We start from the raw sequence: 26,689 nt of genomic DNA on the forward strand, positions 1-26,689 counted from the left end.
CACTTATTTTATTTATTCATTTATATCATAGTAAGATTTTTAACTATAAAATGTTTCTATCTCTGTATCCATCCACACATCCACATACATATATATCATAATTTATTAGGTAAATCACTGTTAATGGACATTGGGACTATTATTAGTATTATTTTAATATTTGTTTTTGAGAGGGAGACAGAGCATGAGTGGGGGAGGACAGAGAGAGAGACACACACAGAATCTGAAGCAGGCTCCAGGCTCCAAGTTGTCAGCACAGAGCCTGACACAGGCCTAGAACTCACAAACTGCAAGATCATGACCTGAGCCCCAAAGTTGGGTGCTTAACCGATTGAGCCAACCATGTGCCCCTGGGATTATTTTTTTAAGTATATTTATTTTGAGAAAGAGAGAGAGCTTGGGTGCAAGTGGGGTAGAGGCAGAGAGAGGGGGTGGAGGAGAGAAAGAATCCCAAGCAGGCTCTGCACGTCAGCGTGAAGCCCAGTGTGGGGCTGATTATGACCTAAGCCCAAGTCAGATGCTTGACTGACTGAGCCACTCAGGTGCCCCAAGGGATTATTTTTATTTTTTGAATATTCTGAGCACCATAATGAACATACAATTATTTCCCTGAGATAAATTTCCCTAAGAACAATCATTTCAGTGTCAAAAGTACTTAAAAAGTACATATTTCCCTGTAGAAAAGTTAATACAGATGTCACTCAACCAAGCACCATATGAAAGTGCCCATTTACCCACACTAGCAACAACATTTCTTATCAGCATCTAATTTGTTGTCTTATCATTTTGGGGAATGGGGCAGAATATACATGAAGGAAACACTTTAAAAAAAAATTTTTTTTTAATGTTGTATTTATTTCTGAGAGAGAGACAACGTGAGCAGGGCAGGGTCAGAGAGGAAGACACAGAATCTGAAACAGGCTCCAGGCTCCGAGCTGGCTGTCAGCACAGAGCCTGACGTGGGACTCGAACCCACAAACTGCAAGATTATGACCTGAGCCGAAGTCAGACTCCCAACCGACAGCCACCCAGGTGCCCCAGGAAACACTTTTTAGAGTGAGTGGAAATTACAGTGAGATCAAAGAAAGCTCATAGTTTAACATAAAACTTTCTCCTGAGTCTGCCCCACCGTGGAAATGGATGCTCTGTATGGAAGAAAGTTCCACATCATCTGAAATGTTCAAATCAATATTTAAAACCACTTGTTGGGAATGAGGTAAAAGGGGTTGGACAAACTGTGAGGCCCTTCTTGTTCCTGGGAGTATCTAACACATTGTCTTTGGCCATCTGCATATGTCTCTGAACTTGGATGAAATGAAGTGAACTTGGATGTCTTACTTTTCAGTGGTTGAAGGCCTCTCACTGTTGGACTTGGGAGTGTCTCCGTATTCTGGAGCAGTATTTCATGAAGTAAGTGTTCTTGTTTTCTTTTCTGGGTATTAAGAGTAGTTTATAGTCACAAATACCAAAGCCTAACCTCTGCTTTGTACAAACATTTGAAAAAATCTATTTTTGAAAATCATATTTAGAAACAGACCTTTTTTAGATGTCCTCTGCGTAAGAAGGAGGTTTCACAATTGCAGTGGAAATGATCCAGATTTAAGATTGTGATTTACAGAAGCAGATGAGACTTCTGTAGAAGTTATCATTTTTATTGGCAAATAAATTGTAAACAGTTCCCAGTGCACAGATAAGTTGTATGCTAATTGGCCTGTAATTGGTTCTTTGGAACATGTTTTTCCATGAAAAATGTGTTAGCAATGCTGGTTTCTTAGAAAGTAAGAAAAGCCTATTTAACCCATAAAATTAGTTCTTAAGAATGGTAAAGTCATTCATACATCACCATCATCTCTTGCTTGAGTTCCTGCGACAGCTTCCTGACAAGTCTTTCTCGAGTCAGTCTTGCTTCTTTACTTTTAATTCTGGAGAGTCCTCTTTCTGAAATGTGAATCTGATTTTGTCAGCTCACCACTGAACTCAAGATAAAATCCAAACACCTTAGGGAGCGTACAAAGGCCTGTGGGCCCTGCTTACCACATTAACCACATTTCTTTCTACTCTCACCTCCCCATTACTATTGGTGATATCATTTTAAAGCAGAAGTCTTTTCTAATTTGAAATTTTAACCCCTCATTTTTACAGTTGTCTCCCTCATACATATTTGAGAACAAATTTATTTTTGTTTTTTGTTTTTTCTGTCTAGTATTTTGAAAGCATTCAGCTTGGTTCTCATGGAGATAGCAATTGGCTTTTGCATTCATATTCATTAGCTTGTATTACTATCTAATTGAACCACAATAATACGAGCTGCTAGCAAAAACAGGGACAATTTAAGACTCTTAATAAGCACACAATTCAGTTATTGGGAACAGATATGTGTGGGCATATAAAAGCATAGCCCACTAGCCACAAGGGCCCAGTGTGGAGTAGGCTTGGGCAGTGTGTTTTCTAGACAGAATAGGAACCCCCTGAGAGAGTTCTCACATACTTTCATTATGCCCCAGCACTGTATTCCCTCTTACCTATGTGTCTTTGCTCATGTTCTTATCTCCTTATCGAGGTCTATTCTTCCCTCTTTTTGTGATTAGCTTTACTGTTTAGATATTAGCTTAGAGTTTTTCTCCTTCTAGAAACTGTTCTTCCTGAGCATCTTCCCAAGCATCTTGTGCTTATACTTTTAATGCTCATATCATACTCTTGAAATTGTCTTTGTACTTGTTTTATCTGCTATGATATGTTCCTATGATATACTATGATATATTCCTCAGAACAAGTGCTGGCACCTTTCATTAAGTATTCCTAGTGCCTAGTCCTATATCTACATATGTATTCCAATCCCTCTCTTCTTTCTGTCTTTTAATAAAGATTTGTTAAGTACATACCAAATGCAAGCTGCCCTGCTTGGTAGGTGCTAGGGATACAAAACAGGACACGGTCTTTGGCCTCATGGTACTCATTTTTGAGAGTGGAAAAAAAAAGTTAATAAAAAGGAAACAGATTTCAGAGCAAAGAATATCACCAGGAGTATAGATGACTATTTCATAATGATAAGGTCAATTCTCCAGAGAACATAACAATCCTAATGTTTATGCACCTAATAACAGAATTTCAAAATATATGGGAACTGACAGAACTGTAAGGAGAAATAGACAAATCCACAATTATAGCCAGAGATTTCAATATCCTTCCTTCAAGGATTCATAGGACAAACAGACAAAATCAACAAGGATGTAGAAGTCTGGGATAGCATGTCAACCAACTTGACCTCAATGACATTTATAGAACATTCTGTCTAACAACAGCAAAAACACATAATCTTTTCAAGTGTACATGGAACATCTGCAAGATAGACCATATTCTGGGTCATAAAACAAGGCTTAATAAATTTAACAGGATTCAAGTCATACGAAGTATATTCTTTGACCACAATGGAATTAAATAAAAAATTAATACCAGAAAGATGTCTGAAAAATTCGCAAATATTTGGAAGCAAAATATACTCCTCAGTAACCCATGGATCAAAGAAGAAGTCAGAAGGGAAATTAAGAAGTATTTTGAACTGAGTGAAAATGAAAGCACAACCTATCAAAATATGTGGGATGTCACTAAGCAGTACTTGGGGGGAAAGACATAGTTCTAAATGCCTATATTGGAAAAGAAGAAAGGGCTCAAATCGATGACCTCTGTTTCTACCTTAAGAAACTAGGAAAAGAAGATAAATGAACCTCAAAGTAAGCAGAATAAAAGAAATAAGACCTAAGTGAAAACAAATGAAACAAAAACAATGGTGAGAATCACTGAAACAAAGTTGGTTCTTTGGGATGAACAGTAAACTTGATAAATATTTGGGAATTGGGATGTATTCAATATCTTGGTTGTGGTGATGGTTTCATGGATGTATACATAGGTCAAAACTTACCAAGTTGTATACTTTAGGGGCGCCTGGGTGGCTCAGTTGGTTAAGCATCTGACTTTGGCTCAGGTCATGATCTCACAGTTTGTGAGTTTGAGCCCCACGTTGGGCTCTCTGCTGACAGCACCGACATATGATACCACTTCATATCCTCTGTCCCCCTCCTCTGTTCCTCTCCTGCTCACAATCTCTGCCTCTCAAAAAAATAAACATTAAAAATCAGTATGCTTTAAATATGTATAGTTTACTTTATATTAATTATACTTCCATAAAGCTAAGGTTAAAAAAAGTGAGATTTCAATTAAATGGTAAGTAAGTACATGTAGAAAAATAAAACTGGGTAAAGGGATAAAGAGAGATAGTCAGGGCTGCCTGAGTGGCTCAGTTGGTTAAGTGCCGACTCTTGGTTTCAGCTCAGGTCATGATGTCATGGTTCGTGAAATCAAGCTCCACATCAGGCTTCATGCTGACAGCATAGAAACTGCTTGGGATTCTCTCTCTCTTCTCTCTGCCCTTCCCTGCACTCAGTCACTCTCTCAAAATAAATAAATTTGATAATTAAAAAAAGTGACAGTTGGGGCACCTGGGTGGTTCAGTCAGTTAAGTGTCTGACTTTGGCTTAGGTCATGATCTCATGGTTCATGGATTGGAGCCCCACATCGTGTCAGCTCAGTGCTGACATCTCAGAGCCTGGAGCCTGCTTCGGATTCTGTGTCTCCCTCTCTCTCTGCCCCTCCCCTGCTTGTACTCTATCTCTCTCTGTCTCTCGAAAATAAATGTTAAAAAAAAAAAAAAGTTGACAGTCATGTATGTGTCACTATTTTAGATAGTGTGTTCATGGAAGGCACTCTGAAGAAGTGAAATTTCAGTAAGAGATCTAAATGAAGCCAGCATCATAGCATATATGATGGCCCTGATTTGAGAAGTCACTTAGCATTTGTGAATTGGATAAAGAAGGCCAGTGTTAAGGCAGAATGAGCAAAGAGGAGAACAACAGAGACAAATTATAAGAAGTTAGAAGTTGGATTATGTAGCACTTTTTATACACATAGTTAGGAGTTGGTTCTCATATCTATCTGTCTATCCTTAATGTAATTATTTTTAATGTCCATAATTTATGATATGAAGGCCAGAGCTTCCTCCCAGACTCAAATTTATAAATTCTCAATTGGCTGGGGAAGTCATTTGGGATACTTCTTGTCTAATTTGATTTCTAGGAAGAATTCGTTCAAGTCCTCAATGGTCATTTGCTCAAATGGAATTATGTTCTTCATCTTCTCTAGTCACTTGTAGTCCTCAGTCCTGGCCTCAGAGAGAGGCAAAAACTCAGCACAACTTTTCACATCTCCGTTTTTCTCAACATGCTGACACATAAGCCTTCAGGGCATTAAACTTCTCAAAGTCGTTTGCCAAGCCAGCCTTTACTACATTGGCCTTGTATAAGCCCAGTCAATAGCAGGTGGATACTTAGGTTTAATAGCCAGTGTGGTTATAAGGGTCTCATTCCAAGACTTGAGGGAATTAACAGTGGTCTTTTGGTCTCAGGGTATGATCTTCCCAAGGGCTACTCAGTAAATGCCTTTTAAAGTTTTTGCCTAGCCATCTTGAGATCCTTCTCCAATCCTGGTGGCCCACAGTAGCAAGTAGATTTTGTTTTTACTATGCTTGGAAGACATGGAGACTTTTAAACCAGGAGAGGAATGATTATATTTATTTTACATTTAATAAATATTGCTGTAGATACTGTGAGGGTAATTGATTCTAGGGGCAAGCAGGAAAATGATTAGGAAGGATGCTTACACAGTAGTCTAAGCAGGATGATGGTGGCTTGAGACTAGTGTAGTAATGACAAAGATAGTGAAGAGTTATTAGTGAAAAGTGAAAGACAGTGAGAAGTGAAAAGTGATTCTTTAAAAAAAGTAATTAGATTCTGGTTATACTTTTAGAAGTAGACTTGTCAATAGATTTGATATGAGATATGAAAGCAAGACTGGATTCAAGGATATGATTCAAGGCTAGGAGGTTTTTTGTCCTGAGAAACAGTGAATGGTGGTGTTGTTTAATGAGACGAGGCATACTAAGGGAGGAGCAGGTTTTAGGCAGTGAGAAGAGTTCAGTTTCAGTTCAGTTCTACCTTCTGACATTCACACTTGTTGTGGTCCTCTCTCAAATCGTACCAGAGTTAGCCTGGATGACCAATAAAAAATATGCAGAAATAATGATATGTCATCCTAGGTTAAGTTATAAAAGACCCTATAGCTTATGTCTTGGGCTTTGTCTCTCTTGAGAGACAGACAGTAGACAACCTTTTTGAGTTTTGCTCTAAAGGAGGGCAGAGAAATTATATGGTAGCTGAAGGCAAATATCTAGTGAAAAAGTTTTAAACGTGACAATCTGCCCTATATCTATTGTGGCATTGTTTATGATAGCCAAGATATGGAAACACACACACACACACACACACACACACACACACACACACACATACACACACAGAGGAATATTATTTATCCATAAAAAAGAACGAAATCTTGGCATTTGCAGCAACATAGATGGACCTAGAGGGTGTTGTGCTAAGTGAAATAAGTCAGACAGAGAAAGACAAATACCATATGATTTCACTTAGAGTGGAATCTAAAAACCCCAAACAAATGAATAAACAAACAAAAAGCAGAAACAGACCCATAAATACAGAGAACAAACTGATGGTTGCCAGAGTGGAGTCGGGTGGGGGAGATGGGCAAAATGGGTGAAGAGGAATGAAAGATACAGGCTTTCAGTTCTGGAATAAAAGGGACAACATGGGGAATGTAGTCAGAGGTACCGTAATAGCATTGTATGGTGAGAGACGACAGATGATAGCCACATATGTGGGGTGCATAACATAATATATAAACTTGTTGAATCACCATGTTGTATGCCTGAAACTAACGTAACACTGTGTGTCAACTATACTTCAATGAAAAAAAAAAACCAAAAACATGTGGGGGCACCTGGCTGGCTCAGTCAGTAGAGCATGTGACTCTTGATCTCAGGGTTGGGAGTTCAAGCTCCACATTGGGTATAGAATCTACTTTAAAAAAAAAAAAATGAATATGTAAAAGGTCTCTCAAAACTTAATAAAATAAAATAATAAAATAGCAAAAATAAATGAGAATCTGCATATATGGTTGCTGATGGGAATAATCCTGTGGATAGAGAAGCTGATGATATAGGGAAGAGAATAATTGAATGAACAGTGTCCTTGAAGAGGCAGGAACGAATGGGATACATTTCACAAGGGGAGAATTTGACTTCAGGTAAGAAAAAAGGAAGTTCCTCTGTTAATAAAGAGTATAGGTATAGATAAAGGAAGTTGATCAATGTGTAGTGGGAAAATAAGGTGGTTCTCATTTAATTGCTTCTTTTCTCAGTGAAATAAGAAATGAAGTTGTCAGATGAAAGTGAGAAGTGGGGAGGAAAGTTGGAGGTTGAGGACAGGGGAAGATGTGAAATAGTCCTTTCAGGAAGACTATGTCAAATGAATGAATGGAAGAGCCGAATCTAGCCATTTAACCATTATTTAAAATGTTTCTCTGGGAGAATGCAGTCTTAGCTACAGTGAGAGAGCCTAGGACATATTCTTACTCCTCACTGTGTGTGTGTGTGTGTGTGTGTGTGTGTGTGTGTGAGTAAAAGGGGATAATGGTATGAGGTAGTATTTTCCAGCTATAAGAAGCCATGATAACTATACTTGCGTAAGATAACCCCATTAGGACTGAACAATTGCTTCCTCCAAACATAGTAGGGACGACCTCAAACTTGGAGTCCCTTTCTCCTCTTTCCTGAATATTGGTTAATTTGCTTGTAAGCTCAATGTTCATAAATTAAGAGCTACTATAGTTTCTTTAAATAATAAAACATAAAGAAATAAAATTAAGGGTGCCTGGGTAGCTTAGTTGCTTGAGCATCCAACTTGATTTTGGCCCAGGTCATGGGATTGAGCCTGCATTGGGCTCCATGCTGACTGGGGAGCCTGTTTAAGATTCTCTCTCTCTCTCTCTCTCTCTCTCTCTCTCTCTGCCCCTCTGCCCCACCTGTGCTCTCTCTCTCCAAAATAAAAGAAAAAATTATGTCAAGCCAAGTGAAAAGAGTACTTTGGAAGAGAAAGCTCATCGTTCCTTCCCTTCCTCGCCCCTTTTTTTAATCTTCAGCTGATTTTACTATCTAGTTCTTAGGGAAAAGTAAGAATATGTAAAAAGGGAGAAGAAAAATCTGCACAGGAGAGAAAAAGAGAACTTTGGCAACCACATCAGATTTTATGACTATCTTCACCAAATGTTTCTATTTTATGTTTAGCCAAGTACTGATCGTAAAATTGTGACTTCATTCAAAATTTGCCCTATCCTGACTGGGAATGGTCACTCACATGGAAATGTAGCATGAAGACAAATTATATTCAGTGTATACTTCTCTATAATAATCTGATATACAGTTAAACTAACTACTGTGGACATGTTAGTTCATTGCAGAAACCAGCCCATTTGCTGATAGGCTTTTTGAGAACTATTCTGTCATTTCTGAGACCTACTTAGTGCCACTCTAAACTATCTGAAGCATCAAAGCACTTTGAAAGCAGGCTATTGGTAATATAAATATCAAGTTACTACTTCTTACTGACAAAGATAAATGCAAAAAAGAATCCATTAGTAGATAGTTGTAAGAAGTTTAGTTCTTTTAGAACTTTGAAAGGCAAAGTTTATGCCCTTGTTTTCAAAAGGAAGTAAAAAGTTGATGTCAGGTAACTAACATATTCAGGTTTACTGTATAGGCACTGTGCTAAGCACTTTGTACCCATTATCAGTTACTCCTCCCAAGAACCCAGTGAAATAGGTCACTATCTTTTTTTTTTTTTAATGTTTATTTTTGAGAGAGAGAGCGTGAGCATGAACAGGGAGGGAGACACAGAATCTGAAGCAGGCTTCAGGCTCTGGGCTGTTAACACAGCCCGATGTGGGACTTGAACCCACAAACCACAAGATAGTGACCTGAGCCAAAGTCAGACATTTAACTGTCTGAGCCACCCAGGTGCCCCAAAATAGGTGGCTATTCTTATTTTGTAGCTGAGGAATCTAAAGCTTAGAAGGGAAAAGTACACAGGTGGAACCTGAATTTAAAAAGCCTGTTAGTGACCTTTGCAATATTATAGGATATATTTTTGCATGTGATTGGGCATTGGAAAGAGGTGCTCCTGAGTCACCAGCAAGAACTCACTAAAACCAAGTCATGCACTATCTTTCTGGTTCTGGTGGATTAGTGAACTGAGTTACAGTAGCAGATCAACCCTCCAGCCAAGAAAAACTAGGAAAGGAGGATGAATAGGAAAAAAAAGAATCTGTTTGGTGGTATTGGAAAGCACCAAGATAGCCAGGATTACTGAGGGGCTGCAATCCCAGAGAGGAAAATACAAAATGTGAGACTGACAGTCTGGGCTGCTTTCTCCCGATGTATTTACCAATTTGTAAGTGGCATAGGCTGAGGTCAGAGAAAGAACAGAAATTGGCTGTTAAGAGGCTAAGTAGAGCTATTGGCAGTCTCACAGTGCTGGAGAAATAAAAAAAATCAAATGCATGGCCAACCAATGCTGAAGGGCTCTGGTAAATGTCTTGGCTTCCAGTTAGGCCCTCAGAAGGGCTACACTGAAAGAAGGAATAAGGGTAGATGACATATAGACTATTAAAAAAACAAATCAATGGGGTGCCTGGGTGGCTCAGTCTGTTAAGCATCTGACTCCTGTTTTCGACTTGAGTCATGAAACCAGAGTTATGGGATTGAGCCCTGCATAGGGCTCCATGCTGAGAATGGAGCTTGCTTGAGATTCTTTCTCCCTCTGCCCCTCTTTCCCAGTTGTGCTCTCTCTTGCTCGCTCGTGCTCTCTCTCTCTCACACACACACACACACACACACACACACACACACACACACACAAATCCAGCTTAGTTAGCTAAACTCTAATTAGATTAAGGTGATGCTATTCTATTTAATTGCTTGCCAGAAATTTAAAGAAATCCTTCCTGGAAGAAAATAGCCTTATCCAGAACCTCTACGATTTTTCATATATAATGTCCATCATTCAGTCGAAAGTTACCAAGTATAATAAAAGAGAAAAAAATGGGCACCAAGGATTCACAGGTGATTCAGATATCAGAGTTGTCAAACTCGGACTGTAAGATAACTGTGGTCAGTGATTAATATGCACAAAAAATAAGTGACAAGGTAGAGAATTTCTTCAGGGAACTGGAATATATAATAATTAATTAAGTGGAAATTCTAGAACTGGAAAACATAGTAGCAAATTAAGAATGCAATAGGCAAATTTAACTACAGATTACACAAAGCTAAAGAGAAGATTCATGGGCCACCTGACTGGCTCAGTCAGTAAAGCATGTGACTCTCGATCTTAGGGTTGTGAGTTCCAGCCACAGGTTGGGTGTAGAGTTTACTTAAAAAATAAATAAAGTCTTGGGGCACCTGGGTGGCTCAGTTGGTTATGTGTCCGACTCTTGATTTCAGCTCACATCTGATCTCACTGTTCATGAGTGCCTGCTTGGGATTCTCTGTCTCCTTCTCTCTCTGTCACTCTCCCATGCATGCATGCTTGCTCTTGCTCTCACTCTTTCTCAAAAATAAACAAAAAAATTTTTTAAATTAAAAAAAAAAATCTTTAAGAAAAATGAGAAAGGACTCATGATCTGGAAGATAGGTCTATAGAAAATATCTAGACTAAAGCTTGGAAAGAAAAGGATAGAAAACAGAAAAAAAGAGAGATCTATGAGATATAAAACATTTCAGAAGACAGAAGAAGGGAAAACATTTCCCAATTTATTTTATGGATTCAGAAATCTTGGTCTCCTATGGAGTTCCCCTTGGCTATTCTATATGCCTTAGAACTAAAGTTTACCTCATACCTTTACTTCTCTTGAAACTGATAATAGTAAGATTTAAGTTAATTTGTTTGTTTGTTTTTCTCCTGCAGACTCCATTAATAATATACCTCTTTCATTTCCTGATTGACTATGCTGAATTGGTATTTATGGTAAGTAACCTTCCACCTGCAATCAACATGTATATATCTTTAGAGTATCTTGTTGTTTTTAAGAAAAATTATCTTTTAGAAACTTAGGAGTTTCTCAGAGTATAAAAGCAAAAACCTATTCTAATTGAATTCAAGGAACTGTGATATATTATGGAAGTATGGGAAGTAGTCTCTGACATCTGACCAGTTCTTATTCCTTATACTTTTAAAATTTGATTTTTGGACTATGTAGTCTCAAACTTTCTAGTGCCAAGATTCTATGATTGGCTTTAATTGTGGTGTCAGTGTAGAGGGTATCCTGACTTTCCTAAGCATTCTGCCAAGAGATTCCATGCAGTGGACATAGGCCTGATGAGACTTTTAGGGGTAGTAACCTTCAACATTGAGATGACAGGGCTTTTTTGAGAGACAGTAATTTGAAACACTTGCCTAATGTAAAGTTGAAAATCTGAGTCAAGTAGGAGATCAGCTGAGGTCTTCCTTAATTAATTATAATAATTCCATAATTATAATGGCTGCTGTTTATTGAGGACTTATTTCGTGCTCGGCACTTGACATATATCAGGCCTGCAAAGTATTGGGTATTATTACTACTTTATAGAAAACTTAAGTAACTTGCAATTAAAGAACAGATGTGGTACACCAGGGTTACATAAGCCTTGATGGGTCCTAATCCTTAAAGTTTTCCAGTCAAATCTTCCTGAAAGACTTTATCTTTGGGTAGTCAGAGTGAAGGTTGAAGTTCTGCCTAACTGGACGAATTCATACTGAATAACGCACCACCATTCAAGGTGGCAGCATTTCCTCACTCTTATACTATCATTTCTTTTTCTCTTGACAGGTAACTGATGCACTCACTGCCATTGCCCTGTATTTTGCAATCCAAGACTTCAATAAAGTTGTGGTAAGTAGTCAGTGGGTGAGACAAACTGGTGGAATTTTTTGGTAGCCTTCTGGTCTCTGTTATTACAGAAAATCAAAGGTCATGTACTTAGGGATGTAACTGTTTAAAAATACTAAGAAGTAGGAATGAAGCTTCTGGCCTATTAAGCCAGCCCTGCCATGGCCAAACCTAAACCAACAAGACAGCTTCACTAATGGACACAGAAATGTCAGTTTAATCTCTGTAGCTTAATATCCATTCACCTGCAACTTTAGACTTTCTGGAGCAGAGCTGAACTACAATTATAGTAATGAGGGCCCCTAGTAATCTTCCTTTCATGAGTACAGCTTTTAACTCACTGTGTTATACCTGAGGTAAAATTGGGATTCCCAATGTAGTTTCTGTTTCCCTGCAGAGAATTAATCTTATTTGGAAAATTTGGCATGTAGTAAATGCCTGTAGAAAGTTTTGGGTTTTTAAAATCAGATGTAATCTTTTTTTTAAAGTTTATTTCTTTATTTATTTATTTAGAGAGAGAAATAGTGAGCAAGCAGGGGAGTGGCAGAGAGAGAAGGAGAGAGAGAGAATCCCAAGCAGACTCCATGTTGCCAGTGCATAGCCTGACATGGGGCTTGAACCCACGAACCATGAGATCATGACCTGGGCTGAAGTCAGACACTTTACCACTGAGCCACCTGGCATCCCACCAGTCTAGAAAGTATTGATGTAAACTTTTGTCTTAATCCATATGTAATAGCCAAGGGAAATGGTATATCATGACCATTTTCATTTTCCTGGGTTCTGAGAGTTAACAAATTAACCATGTGTACTATCCATGTAGTTATTTTAAAACTTGGCTGCAGTCCTCCTTGATTGGCTGGGAGCCACTGAGATGATTTAGACTGGGGAGAGAGAAGGCTGCATCCCATTGGTGGTGTCTGCGGTTTATTTTCACTTCTGTTACCAAGCAATAGAATCAGAAGTAGCAGTCTGCCTTTCTGTGGCACTGGTCATTCGTAACAAAGCTGGTGAATTCTATAATTATGGACCTCAAAGAGATTTATAAAATATCTAGATTGGGAGTTCTTAACTTGGAGTCCATTTATAGGCTTAATAGGCCTATTAGACCAGAGAGTGTACATCTTAAACCAATGGAGCATTTGGGACAACATAGATAAACCTGAGAGCATTATACTAACTGAAATAAATCAGACAGACAAATGCTATATGACCTTATTTATATGTGGAATCTAAAAAAGTAAAACTGGGGAGCCTGATTGGCTTAAGCAGTAGAAGATGCAATCTTGATCTCAAGATCATGATTTCGAGCTCTACCTTGGGAGTAGAGCTTACTTTAAATAAACTATAAAACAAAAAAATAAAAAGCCAAACTCCTAGAAACAGAGTAGATTGATGGTTGACAGGGGGTGGGTTTGGAGGTAGGGAAAATTGGAGTGTGTTGGTCAAAGGGTACAAACTTCCAGTTGTAAGATGAGTACATTCTGGAGATCTAATGTACAGCATAGTGACTATAGTTAACAATATTATACACCTGCAACTTGCTACAGGAGTATATCTTAAATCTTCTTACCACCGCCCCCACCCCCAGCACAGGAATTATGTGAGGTGATAGATGTGTTACCTAACCTTACTGCAGTAATCATTTTGCAGTACGTACATGTATCAAATCTTATTGTACATTTTAAACTTATACAATATCATATGTCAATTGTATTTCAGTAGGATTGGAAAAGAAAAGAAAATTGTAGTGACTGAGGTGAAATGCTTCAACAGGATTCCTTTGAGGGCTAGAGATGATATAATTGGGTGTGAAATTCATAAGCTGAGGAATGCAGAGATAAATAGCAATGGTTATTTTCTTCCCCAAGATAGATTGTGTATATAGACCATAGTCTTTGTTCTTTGAAGTTATATGCTAAAATATTTAGGGGTGAAGTGTCATGATATCTGCAGCTTACTTTCAAATGGTTCAGAAAAAGAATTTGCATGGGGCACCCAGGTGGCTCAGTCAGTTAAGGGTCCAACTTCATTATGGGTCATGATCTCATGGTTTGTGAGTTTGAGCCCCATATTGGACTCTGTTCTGACAGCTCAGAGCCTGGAAACTGCTTTGGAGTCTGTGTCTCCATCTCTCTTTGCTCCTCCCCTGCTCACTGTAAAAGTAAATAAACATTAAAAATAATATTAAAAAAAAGAAAAATAATTTGCATATTTGTGTGTTTAAAGATAAAGGAAATGTGGCAAAATGTGGCAAAATTAGTAGATCTAAGTGTTTTATTGAATTATTCTTTCAACTTTTCTATAGTTTGTAAATTTTCAATAAAAAACACTAGGGAAAAAGTAGATCTATGTCTGTCAGTGTCTGTGTATACACATGCATGTGCGCACACACACACACACACACACACACACAGTATAGATGTGATATGTGTGAATATCCAAAGGAAGGTTGGTAGCTTTCATTTAAGAACACAGTCAGCCAGATCTTTTCAACCAAAATGTAAAACTGAAATGTGTTTTGGTGGAAGTTGATTAGAGATGCCAGCATCATATGTACTCTTTCTTTTCCTGTTCAAGTGTCATAAAAATACCACGCATACACCCCAATTAAAACAATTTTTTAATGGTGGGGGAAGCTTAAGGGTAAGTAATGAAGCTAGGTTTCATTTAGTTTCTTAACAAAGTTAGGCTTCAGTGTCAGTAGAAGAGATACCTTTAATTTAGAGTAATGATAATTTTAATTCATTTGTTTATTATTTGAGTTTATATGGAAACAAAGAATTTTTTTCTTTGTGTGATTTAAAGAGGTTGAGAGAAAACCAAATGAGCTCTTGTTGATACCCTGTTTTTTTTACCATTTTTAAAATGTTTTTTTATTTATTTCTAGGAGAGAGAGAGAGAGAGACAGTGTGAGCAGGGGAGGGTCAGAGAGAGAGGGAGTCACAGACTGAAACAGGCTCCAGGCTCTGAGCTGGCAATCAGCACAGAGCCCGATGCGGGGCTCGAACTCAGGAACCGCGAGATCATGACCTAAGCGAAAGTCGGACGCTTAACCGGCTAAGCCACCCAGGCGCCCCGATACCCTGTTTTTTTAGCACACCAAAACATTCTGTTATCACCAAGACTGAATTGAAATTTGGAATAGTTTTGTTTCTCCATCCTCAGAATTCAGCCTACTGGAACATTAGGTTTCTTGGTCACAACAAGAGTTTTATTTACACTGTGTAACTCATTCTGAATGGCAGATTTTGATGATGTGGATAGAGTATCAGCACATGTCTTGCCCAAATCTCCCCTACTTTGTCAGAATGGGCCCATTGCATATGGAAGCATTTTAGTCCTGCTAGGATTTAAGACCAGATGCCTGGTAACACAACCATGTCTACACTCAGACACGTTCTCAGGTCATTAAATCAGCAAGGCTACCCATCTGGAAAGATATGATGCAAAGGTGGGTTCCATCCCCAGCTCATCTCCAGCTGTTAACCTATGGAATATGAATGCTGATTGATTAGGACCAGTGGATTCTCACATGTCACATCTACCTTACTTAACAAAAGCAGTGTTTTTCATCTAGTCTGTCCTTTGCTGAGATTGTACTTTCTATTTGGAACTCAGAATTCATGTTAAAAAGTTGCTTGTGGTTTGAGAGGAAGTGATAAAAACCTGTCTCCCCTTAATATGATTAGAGGGTTGTAAATTTGGAGCATAGGCTCCTGAACTTGGAATGTGGTAAGGCTAACAGTGGGAGATTTGGTGGGAGAGGAGTATTCACTCCTCCGCCTTCGGACACCCTAGTTTTGGGGGATGCAAGTAGGTATAGACACAGCTTCAACGATTAGAAAAAGCTCTTTATTTGAAGCAGGGGAATCATGTCCTTGTAAAGCCAAATCTTGCAAAGGACAGGGAGAGGCTGCATAGAGAAGTGGTTAGAAGGGAAAGAAAACTCCACCCTGGAGATTTTTTTTTTTTAATTCAAAAATGTCTATTGAAATACAACACGCAAATGGAAAAGTGCACAGGCGTCTGTGTATGAAGTGATCAATATCACAGAGACAGTGCACCCAGGTAATTTCCTTTTAGGCCACTTTGAACCTCTCCTATGATAGTTTTAAATCTCATCATTGTCAAGGCTGCTGAATATATACATATATATATATATATACATGTATATACATGTAAGTATATAAGTATATACATATAAGTATATATATATATCTCTTTGGGTTTTATTTATTTTAATATTTTTATTTATTTCTAGGAGAGAGAGAGAGACCGCGTGAGCAGGGGAGGGTTAGAGAGAGAGGGAGACACAGACTCTGAAATAGGCTCCAGGCTCTGAGCTGGCAGTCAGTTCGGGGCTCGAACCCACGAACCGCGAGATCATGACCTAAGCAAAAGTCGGACGCTTAACCGACTAAGCCACCCAGGCCCCCCTACTACTAAATCTATGCCAGAAATAAGTGTTTACTTGTGTTCCTGTGATAACTTTTCTATTTTCTTTTGAATTGAAATATGGCTCTTTAAAAACTTTTTAAATTTTCCATTTAAAAAATTCTGAAATACCTAAGACTTGCAAAAATATGTAAAGAATAATATGTACTGTGAACTTACTTCAGCTTAAAAAATGAAACATTACACATAAAGTTGCCTCAGAGACTTTCATCTCCTTATTCTTCCTCTCACCAGTTACCACTGTTGTGAATTTAGTGTTTATCATCTCCACACAGGACCTTAACTTTTACTACTTTTGTACATATCCCTAAATAATACGTAGTATTATTTTGCATGCTTTTAACTTTGTGTAAATGGTACAGTGCAATATATATTCTGTACATGCCTTTTTCATCATTAAATCTTTAATCATGCCCAGATACTGCATGGCTCCTCTGCAGTGCTCTCTTTTATAATCAGTTGCAGCATTGAATTTATACTGTCAAAATAAGATTCTCAGGTTATTAAATCAGCAAGGCTACCCATTTTAGGTTCAGAGGCTTTTTCCATCTATAGTCTGACCCATGTTTGCTTATAGGGTTGCCTACCTTTTTTTTATTCTGGAGCACACCCATGAACTTGTTGGGACACACCAGGGAAGGCAAGAGCTTTCCACCCCCATCTCCCTCCCTCCAGACTATCCAGCTGCCCAGGCACACCAAGCCCTCCTCCTCCTTTTCTTCATCATGGCTATTCCCCACTCCCTCTGTAGAAGTCAAAAACTTGAAACAGGAGAACTTGGAAGAAAACCTGGGATACTGTGGCATTCAGGGGATCATTTTTCTTTGCATGAAAATATTTTGCTTTGCTGATGGAACTTTGGAGTCCTTAGGCCACTCATGATAATTCTTCAACAGGGCTGGGAACATTGCTTTGCCATTTATTCATTCAGCCACTCAATAGATATTTATTGTTTGCTCACTGTGCCAGGTATTGGCAAATAAACATGGTCCCTGTCCTCACGGAACTTATAGTCTAGTGATGGAGACAGATATTAGTCACATAAATAAAAAAGTCATAACTATGAACAGCGGTATGAAAGAATGTGTATTAATAGGGACATTCTACCTACTTTGAGGGGGGTTAGTGTGCCTTCCTGAGGAAGAAATGATTTAACTGAGATCTAAAAACTCTGTGGGAGCTAACCAGCAAAGAGAAGAGGTTGTTCCTATTCAAATGCAAAGGCCTGGGAGCAGGAGGGGTATGGCATGTTCATGGTGCCAGAACCCAGAAAGTGAGAGGAGAAGCGGGAGGTGGGTGTGAGATGAGCCTGGACAGGTAGGGCCAGCCCAGGTGGGGCATGTGGGCCATGGAAGGACCACTGTTTTCATTCTAAAAGCAATGGGAAGTAATGTGCTTTGTCTTTTTTTTCCCCTTTTTTTCCAGTTTAAAAAGCAGAAACTCCTCCTAGAACTAGACCAGTATGCCCCAGATGTGGCCGAACTCATCCGAACCCCTATGGAAATGCGTTACATCCCTCTGAAAGTGGCCCTGTTGTAAGTATTCTTTGACAAAACAGGGCTCGGTGCCAGTGAACGCGAGGAAAATCTGATGAGACTTTCTCATGTTGTTTGTTGTATTTTTGGAGATCTGCGGTCTTAGTCATCAAGTACTTGCTGTGGTTCTGTTGCACAACTGGGGTTCTGGCCAGCAAAACAGACAGAGCCATTCTGTCTCTGTTGGGACAAAGCCTCACACAGGGACATGCACAATCAGCCCTTCACAAATGCTTTTTCACTCCACGCTGATCTGGGCTCCAGCCTACTTGTAACCCGTGTTTCTTTAAAAAAAAAATTCTTTAATTGTATATATGGATTGAATAAAATTCTGATCTTTATATGGCCATTATTTTATTTTGAGCAGCTCATATGTTTTAAATACAATTAGTCCCCCAGTCCCCCATTGGTAGTTTAGAAAACTATAGCCAGATAGACCCATCCCAGCTGGATGACCAGTCTGGGAGAGTGGAACTTATTGAAGCTCTTTAAAAGAATTCTCTAGGAGTACTCAGTTCTGCCAGGAAGTTTAATTCTTTCAGGTTATTCCCGTTTATATTCCGGAGATAGGCAAATGTGAATAATTATTCAGTCAACTCATAGTCATTAAATATGAATAATATACTAGCTTCTAGGGATATACTGTAAACAAGATGGACAAGTTTCCTCATTGAAAAACATGACCTTAGAACTTCAGAATTAGAAGGGGCTTGTGAGTACAGCTTATTCAACCCTCTGTTTGTATGTGAATCTCCTATTCAGTATTAGGTGGCTCTGCAGCTGCTTCTTGAACATCACCTGCTATTTAGAAATGGCTTTTTTTCCCCTCTCCCACCAAACAACTTTTATTTCTATCTATTTCAGAAATACTGGCAGGAACTACCTAATTAGAACCAGAGGTTTAGCAACATTTATGAATCCCTTATGGACTCATTTATCTCCTGGGGATACTTTTATAATAGCACCAGCCATTTCTTTAAAGGTTGTATAACAAGCCCATCTGTAATTCTTGTAAAAAAACACCAACAATTTCTGGGCCTTTGGCTTTAGAACTGCTAATCTTACAGCCCTGGGAGGTATTGGATTTAAGGTCTTTATTGGTGAATAATAATTCTAATCTTTCCCTGAAACACTGGTATGTTTCTTCCTATCTAATAATCAGAATTATGTAACTGGTTTCCCTTTTCACTTTGTCTGCCAGGAAACTCAGAGCCAGATTTGAAGCTGATTATTACAGTGCTGTAGAAAACCCATTTGGTCTTTTTTTTCCCTGGCCTTTTTTGTTTTGTTTTATTTATGTTTTTCCTGGTCTTGATTTTTTTGTTTCTATTTTTATTTTGCTATTATTTTTTCTTATCTGTTCTCATTTGAGCTGCCTTGAATCTTCTGCAGAAGCAGGATAAAAATAAATAAAATAATAATCTATTTTGACTATATAAGATTTCCCTAATCAGCATTTTAAATTCATTTCTCAGGGGCGCCTGGGTGGCTCAGTCGGTTAAGCGTCCGACTTTGGCTCAGGTCACAATTTCATGGTTTGTGGGTTCGAGCCCCGTGTCGGGCTCTGTGCTGATGGCTAGCTCAGAGCCTGGAGCCTGCTTCAGATTCTGTGTCTCCCTCTCTCTCTGACCCTCCCCTGCTCACACTGTCTCTCTCTCTCTCTCTCTCAGAAATAAATACAACATTAAAAAATTTAAAAAATCAGTAAATTCATTTCTCAGTCCATTCCTTCCCATCTCAAGAAAAGACTAGGTTTTTGAGCTTAATTTCTTCCCAGTAGAAGTTCAAGATGTCCTGTGAAGTTCTGTGACAACCAGCTCATGAATTCAGCAGGCATTTACCCTTTACTTGGGATCTGGCTTGACTACCCAGAGGGCTAAACCGAAGCAACTCTGACATCTCAGAAGAAAGGGGGGGTTAACCTGTGTCAGAGCTTAGGAGCCCGATTGAGGAAAAATTACCTCCTGGTTTTCAGAGACAACTGTAGCCATTCCTAAAATATCTGGCTCTGTAGGAGTTGGTAAGATTTTATCATTTATGAGATCTGAAATAATAGAGAGAACATAGGCTTTAGAGCCAGAAGGTCCTGATTTTGAATGTATTTATTAACTTGTGAAACCTTGGGCAAATTACTTAACCACTGAGTCTCAGTTTCCTCTTGGAGGAATAATGGTATCACTAGTTTACTGGATCTTTGTGATGATATACCACAGAGCATGGAACAGGCAGTGAATGTTCTGTATGTTCACTGGTACCAACACCATTTCATTCTCTTTACTTAAGAGACCTCATTTCTAAGAAGTTGCCTTCCCTTGAGTATGGTTTTAGTAAATCTCTTGAATTGCCTGCCTGTGGTGGCCAGGACTCCCTGGTCCTTTGACTGGACTTACTGATGCCAATTTTGTATGTTTTTCCCCCCAGCTATCTCTTAAATCCCTACACGGTCTTGTCTTGTGTTGCAAAGTCAACCTGTGCCATCAATAACACCCTCATTGCCTTCTTCATTTTGACCACGATAAAAGGTAAGCTCCCAAAAGAAAGCTCAAAGCTCAGTCCCTGACTTGATTTGTTTAGGATTTTGTAACACTTCTGCTGTGGATTAAAGAAAAAAACAATCCAACACTTAAGAATATTTTTTTAATTACACAAGTAATACAAGGTTATTACAGGAAATTTAGATAAGCTAAGAGAAAAAAATTAAAAGATGCTGAAATTCTACTAATCAGAGAGTTACTGTTAACAGAGTTGGAAAAAAAAAACAAACAGTGGGGCACCTGGCTGGCTCAGTTGGAAAAGCATAGGACTCTTGATCTTGGGGTCCTGAATTTGAGCCCCACGTTGGGTATAGAGATTACTTTAAAAAATAAACAAATAAACTTGAAAAAAACAAACAAACAAAAACTGGAAAAAAGCTTATAATGAGAATAGCAACCCTCTGCTTCTCCTCCCATGGCTTTTGCTGGTATTTACTTCCATATTTATTTATTTTTTTTTCAAAACATTTTTAATGTTTATTGATTTCATTTTGAGAGAGAGAGAGAGTGAGCAAGCAAGTGAGCAAGCAGGGAAAGGGCAGAGAGATGGAGAAAGAGAGAATCTTAAGCAGACTCCATGCTGCCAGCACAGAGCCTGATGTGGGGCTCAAACTCATGAACAGTGAGATGAGGACCTGAGCTGAAACCAGGAGTTGAAGGCCTAACCAACTGAGCTACCTGGGCACCCTACTTCCATATTTCTAAGTAAGATCTCATACTGCTATTTCATGAATTATATGTTTTAGACATTATCTATTGTACTTCCCATATGGGAAATAAAAATTCAGCTCTTTTGTATCATATCTTCATTTCCCCCTTACAACTAATTTTCCTAGAGAAGTTATATCACAGTTTTGATTAAATCAGTAGTTGGTACCTATATTTTATGACATGGTATGTACTATTCATTTTTGGGCAAAGTAGTAACTATGACTACTTTTTCTTCCTTGTATAACCTTTTCTTCTTCCTGGGGTTAATAATTATATTTTGGGGCAGCACCTGGGTGACTCAGACAGTTAAGCATCTGACTCTTGGTTTTGGCTCAGTTAATGATCTCAGGGTTTGTGAGATTAAGCCCCACAGCAGGCTCTGTGCTGACAGTGCAGAGCCTGCTTGGGATTCTCTTCTCTCTGTCCCTGTCTCTCTGCCCTTCCCCCGCCTGTGTGCATGCTCTTTCTCTCTCTCTCTTTCTCTCTCTCTCTCTCAAAATAAATAGACATTAAAAAAATAACCTTTTTTTGCTTAGTCTCTTTGTACCAATCTGTATTTTCCCCCAGTTGTTCTGCTAGATCTAGCTATCTGCTAGATCTATCTATCTGCTAGATCTATCAAGTGCCTAACAATAGTTTTTTAAAAATGCTTATTTATTTTTAGAGTTTTTAAATTTATTTTTGAGAGAGAGAGAAAGGGAGAGAGAGAGAGAGAGTGTGTGTGTGTGTGAGCAAGCAGGGGAGGGGCAGAGAGAGGGGAGAGAGAGAATCCCAAGCAGTCTCCCTCACTGTCAGCACAGAGCCCAATGTGGGCTTGATCTCACAAACGGTGAGATCATGACCTGAGCTGAAATCAAGAATCGGACACCTGACTGACTGAGCCACCTAGGTGCCCCTAAAAAATGTTTAAATACATCAGATATTCTATCAGTTCCATTATTTATCTGAAGACTTCTCTCACACATCCTCCATCCTGGCCCGATCTGCCCTGGTCACTTCCTGGGCCTGGTGCGAAGCTGTCATACTAGGACTTCCCTTTATAATTCTCCTGTGTCGTTTCCGTTCTTCCCTGGATTCCTTCTCTCCACTAATTTTTTCCTCTGTTTTGCTAAAGTATTTCCTCTAGTAGTTTCCTAAGAAAGGGTGTACAAGATACATATTTTGAGTCATTCTTCTTCTGAACACTGTCTTTATTCTAGTTTAGCACCAAATTGATAGTTGGGGCACAGTATAGAATTCTAGACTGGGAAAACTTTTCCTTCAGGCATTGCTTCACTGTCTTCTCGCATCCTGGTTGCTATTCAGCAGTTTGATGCCTTTATATGTAACCTAACTTTTTCTGAAAGATTTAGGATCTTCTTTTTATCCTCAGTGTTTTGAAATTTTATGATGCTGTGTTTTGACACGGGTCTTCTTTCATTTATTATGCTGGACACATGGTAGGCCCTTTCAGTATGGACACCAGCGTCCTTTAGTTCTAGAGGTGTTCTTGTATTATGTTTCAAATTCTTTCATCTCTGTTTTCTCTGTCCTTTTATTTGGGACATGTATTGGATATTGGCCTTTCTTGATTGAGCTAATTTGCATATATTATTTTCAGTGGACTTTCCATCTTTTTTTGCTTATTTATTTCCTTTTAGTTTTTCTGGGATACTGCTGTGTTTTTGTTTATTATTTTTTATTGGGTTTTTTTTTTTTTTTTTTTTTTTGGGTTTTTTTTTTTTTTTTTTTGAGAGACAGACAGAAGGAGAGAGAGAGACTCCTACCCAGGCACCCCACTGCTGTGTTTTTACCTTCTAATTCTGCTATTGAATTTTTAAAATTTTTTTAAGTTTATTTATTTGTTTTGAGATAGAGAGCATGAGTGAGAGAGGGGCAGAGAGAGAGAATCCCAAGTAGGTTTTGTGCTGTCAGCACAGAGCCGGATGCCGGGCTTGAATCCATGAACCATTAGATCATAACCCGAGCAGAAGTCAAATGCTTACCCAACTGAGCCACCCAGGTATCTGAATTTTTAAATTTTTAAATTACATATATATATATATATATATATATATATACATATACACATACATATATTTCTTTTTAATCTGTTTTTATTTTTTTATGTTTATTTTTAAATTAAACTTTTTGCCCGATGTGGGGCTCAAACTCATGACCCTGACATCAAGAGTCACATGCTTTCCTGACTGAGCCAACCAGATGCCTCTAATATTTTTATTATGTTTTAAAGTTCTTTCTTCATCTCTGGTTGTTTCTTAGAAGCATCCTGTTATTATTTATTTTATCACCACAGTATCCTCTCTTATCCCTCGGAGTTTTTGTTGTTGTTGTTGTTAATTTACATCAGTTTTAAGCGTAGTCCCTTTGTCTTCCTGGACCCCCATCCTCCACCTGCCCTTTTTCTTTTACTGTTTGTTTTGGTCTCTGTCTTTCAGATGGGAGGATTTTCTCTTATGTTTGATGCTCTTGCCTGTTTGTCTATTATTTGAAAACTGAGGCCCTAACATGTTCTTTCAAGACTCTGTGAATGGGGAAAAAAAAAAAGACTCTGTGAGTGGGCAGTAGGCTGACCTTTTTTCTTGGAAGTATCCCTAAATATCTTCATTTATAGGTTTTCCTTCCCTCTAGAATGCTTTAGTTTTTCCAAAGAGGAATCCTCCAATTTTCTGCCTAAAGGTAACCAAGATTAAGTTTTCGGTGGTATGGGGGGCTTATGTGACCAATTGCTAGAGTTGAGGGAGCAGGAACAGGGGCATGACTGATTGCAATATAGAGACTTTATGTAACCTCATTACTTTTCAGCCCACACTTACCCTCAGCCCATTACTGTGCATAGTAACCTCTAGACCTGTGCCTCTTTAGTTAGTGTTTTCCGGAACTGTAGTTTCTGGGGGTAGAGTAGAAGGTAGAAAGATGGGATTTGTAGGGGTAGTCCTCTGGCTGCACAGATGGGATGTGACATGGGGTTCTGACATCTGTTTCAGCTTGATTGTCATCTCTGTACCCCCACTTTCCAAGTACCTGATGCCTTCAAGGTGCTGAGTTTCTTGGAAGTTCTAGGGGGTGAGTTGGCCTGATTTTGATTGCCGTTCCTCTCTGTAGGCCATTAAACTGATTTCTTCCATGTTGCTCAGTCATTTATCTCTCTTCCACCTGTTTTCACTATTGTATTAAACTTCATTTTGCTCTAATCTCTCTTTTGTTGTTTAAGACAAGTTTTATTTCTTTATTGTCATTTTAGTGAGGTTTTGGGAGGGAGAGAGGATATACATGTGATCAATCTACCATTTTTAAATGGAATTCTGTTAGCATTTGGGATATATATTTCTAGATTTTTTCTCATTTTTCTTTCAGATCTTTAAATATTACTGTTGTCAGTCAACTGTTGCCACAAAAATTGTTATTTAACAAATTACTCCAAAACTCAGTGGCTTAAAACAATAAACCTTTACTTGATTCATATATCTGTAAGTCAGCCAGGGGTCAGCTGATCTAAGTTAGACTTGGGTAGGCATTTTGTTCAGCACTAGTGGCTGGCTGTAGTTTGTTAACTAGGCTGGACCCTTTTCCACATGTCTGTTATCCTTCTGGACCAGGGAACTAAATTGGGCATGTTCTTCTCGTAATGATAACAGTGGCACAACTGTGAGCAAGCCCAGTCAGGCATGCATTTTTAAGTTTCTGGTTATATCACATGTGTTTTGATCCCATTGATCAAAACAGCAGGAGTGACTTCCATCTTGTCCACGATGGGAGGGCTCTGCAAAGTTCTGTGACACAGAGCTTGAACACAGAGGGGGTGGAGAATCAAGGTCAGTAGTATAGTATAATCTACTATATATGTCAATAAACATCTAGTTTTTCATTTTTTTAAACATTTTTTTTAATGTTTACTTTTGAGAAAGAGAGAGAGACAGTGTGTGAGCTGGGGAGGGGCAAAGAGAGAGGGAGACAAGAATTCGAAGCTGGCTCCAGGCTCCTTGCCATCAGCACAGAGCCCGACATGAGGCTCAAACTCATGAACGATGAGATCATGACCTGAGCCCATGACCTGAGCCGAAGTGGGGTGCTTAACCAACTGAGCCACCCAGGTGCCCCACCCCATCTGTCATTTTTAATGGCTGCTTACTATTCCATTGTATGGATGCAATGTGTAGAAATTCTTTAGCCAACTTCTATTGTTAAAAATAGGTAATTTTTTACTTTTCAGCTTTTTAAATAATACTACAATTGATTTTCTATTGTATAGTAATTTCCACACCATGTACATTTATTTTCTTACAGTGAAGTCTTAGAAATAGAATTATTGTGTCACTGAATATATGTCTTCTTTAGGATTTCTGAAATGTATTGCTAAATTGCCTTCAAGAGTTTTACCAATTTATACTCTCACAGGAAGTATATGAGAGTCCTTATTTCATCACCTTGTTGCTGAGTAGGTTGCACACTCAGGAAATAATTAAAAGTGGTACATAGAACTTTTTACTTAGAGTTTACATACCCTTTCTAGGGTGGCATGAGAACGACTTAGGTCTTTGTAAGACATTATTTCTCTTGCAGTAGCTGTGGGTGGTCTTTCTGTGGGCTGTTTAGTTTAACTTATTATCTATGACTAGATATTTTCTTGTTATGAAAATTGTGGTCATTTTGTCAGAAACAATGCTGAAATAGTGGACTCTGCTATCTGTGAATACTGCCTGCCTCAGTCCCTGTTTCCAGAATGTCAGGCTCAGGTAGACTCACTGATCTAGGTGCCTGGTGTCCATTAAAGTAAAGGACTCTAGGGGTCCCTGGGTGGCTCAGTTCAACTCTTGATTTTGGCTCAGGTTATGATCCCAGGGTTGTGGGATTGAGCCCTGCGTCAGGCTCTGTGCAGAGCGTGGAGCCTGCTTGGGATTCTCTCTCTCTCTCTCTCTCTCTCTCTCTCTCTTTTCCTGTGCCCCAGCCCACCCCCTCAAAAAAATAAAATAAATAAAATAAATAAAATAAAATAAAATAAAATAAGGACTTTGTGCTACAGCCTGGCAAAAGGGACTGAGCACCAGCCTTTGGAAATAAAGTCAAGTGCAGAGGTGCCTGGATGGTCAGTTAACCAGTTAGGCATCCAACTTCAGCTCAGGTCATGATCTTACAATCTGAATTCAAGCCCTGCGTCAGGCTCTGTGCTAACAGCTCAGAGCCTGTAGCCTGCTTCACATTCTGTGTGTCTTTCTCTCTGGCCCTCTTCTGCTCACACCCTGTCTCTCTGTCTCTCTCAAAAATAAACATTAAAAAAATTTTTTTAAATAGCCAAGTGTAAGATGGAAAGACTGACAACATAACCTCTGAAGTTACGTGTAATAAGAGTCTCACACAAAAATGTGAAATATGCCGTTTTAAAAAATGTCTTTTGTATGTTTCTTTAAATGAAGGGAAAGGTTTTGTTTTGGGGGATAAACATGTGAAAAAGTTACTTCTATCTGTATCCAGATTTCTGTTGGATGAATTCATAGATACTTTTGTAATGCTATACACACAATTTCGTTTTACTTTTATCACTTATTTCATGTGAATTGTATA

General features: G+C 38.7%; 1 protein-coding gene across 2 annotated transcripts in view; it reads left to right on the forward strand.

Annotated features, from left to right (window-relative positions):
- PIGU (phosphatidylinositol glycan anchor biosynthesis class U) overlaps positions 1 to 26,689 on the forward strand; it is a 78,495-nt gene that overhangs the window by 10,296 nt on the left and 41,510 nt on the right. For both annotated transcript variants that reach the window (XM_077769300.1, XM_077769301.1), the window contains exons 2-6: positions 1,346 to 1,410; positions 10,929 to 10,988; positions 11,830 to 11,892; positions 17,773 to 17,882; positions 20,304 to 20,404. In XM_077769300.1, coding sequence (XP_077625426.1) covers positions 1,346 to 1,410; positions 10,929 to 10,988; positions 11,830 to 11,892; positions 17,773 to 17,882; positions 20,304 to 20,404 — 399 coding nt within the window. The remainder of the gene's footprint in view (positions 1 to 1,345; positions 1,411 to 10,928; positions 10,989 to 11,829; positions 11,893 to 17,772; positions 17,883 to 20,303; positions 20,405 to 26,689) is intronic.

This window comes from Crocuta crocuta, unplaced genomic scaffold, assembly GCF_008692635.1.
Source record: "Crocuta crocuta isolate KB4526 unplaced genomic scaffold, BGI_CrCroc_1.0 scaffold445, whole genome shotgun sequence".
In the NCBI taxonomy this organism is placed as follows: domain Eukaryota; kingdom Metazoa; phylum Chordata; class Mammalia; order Carnivora; family Hyaenidae; genus Crocuta; species Crocuta crocuta.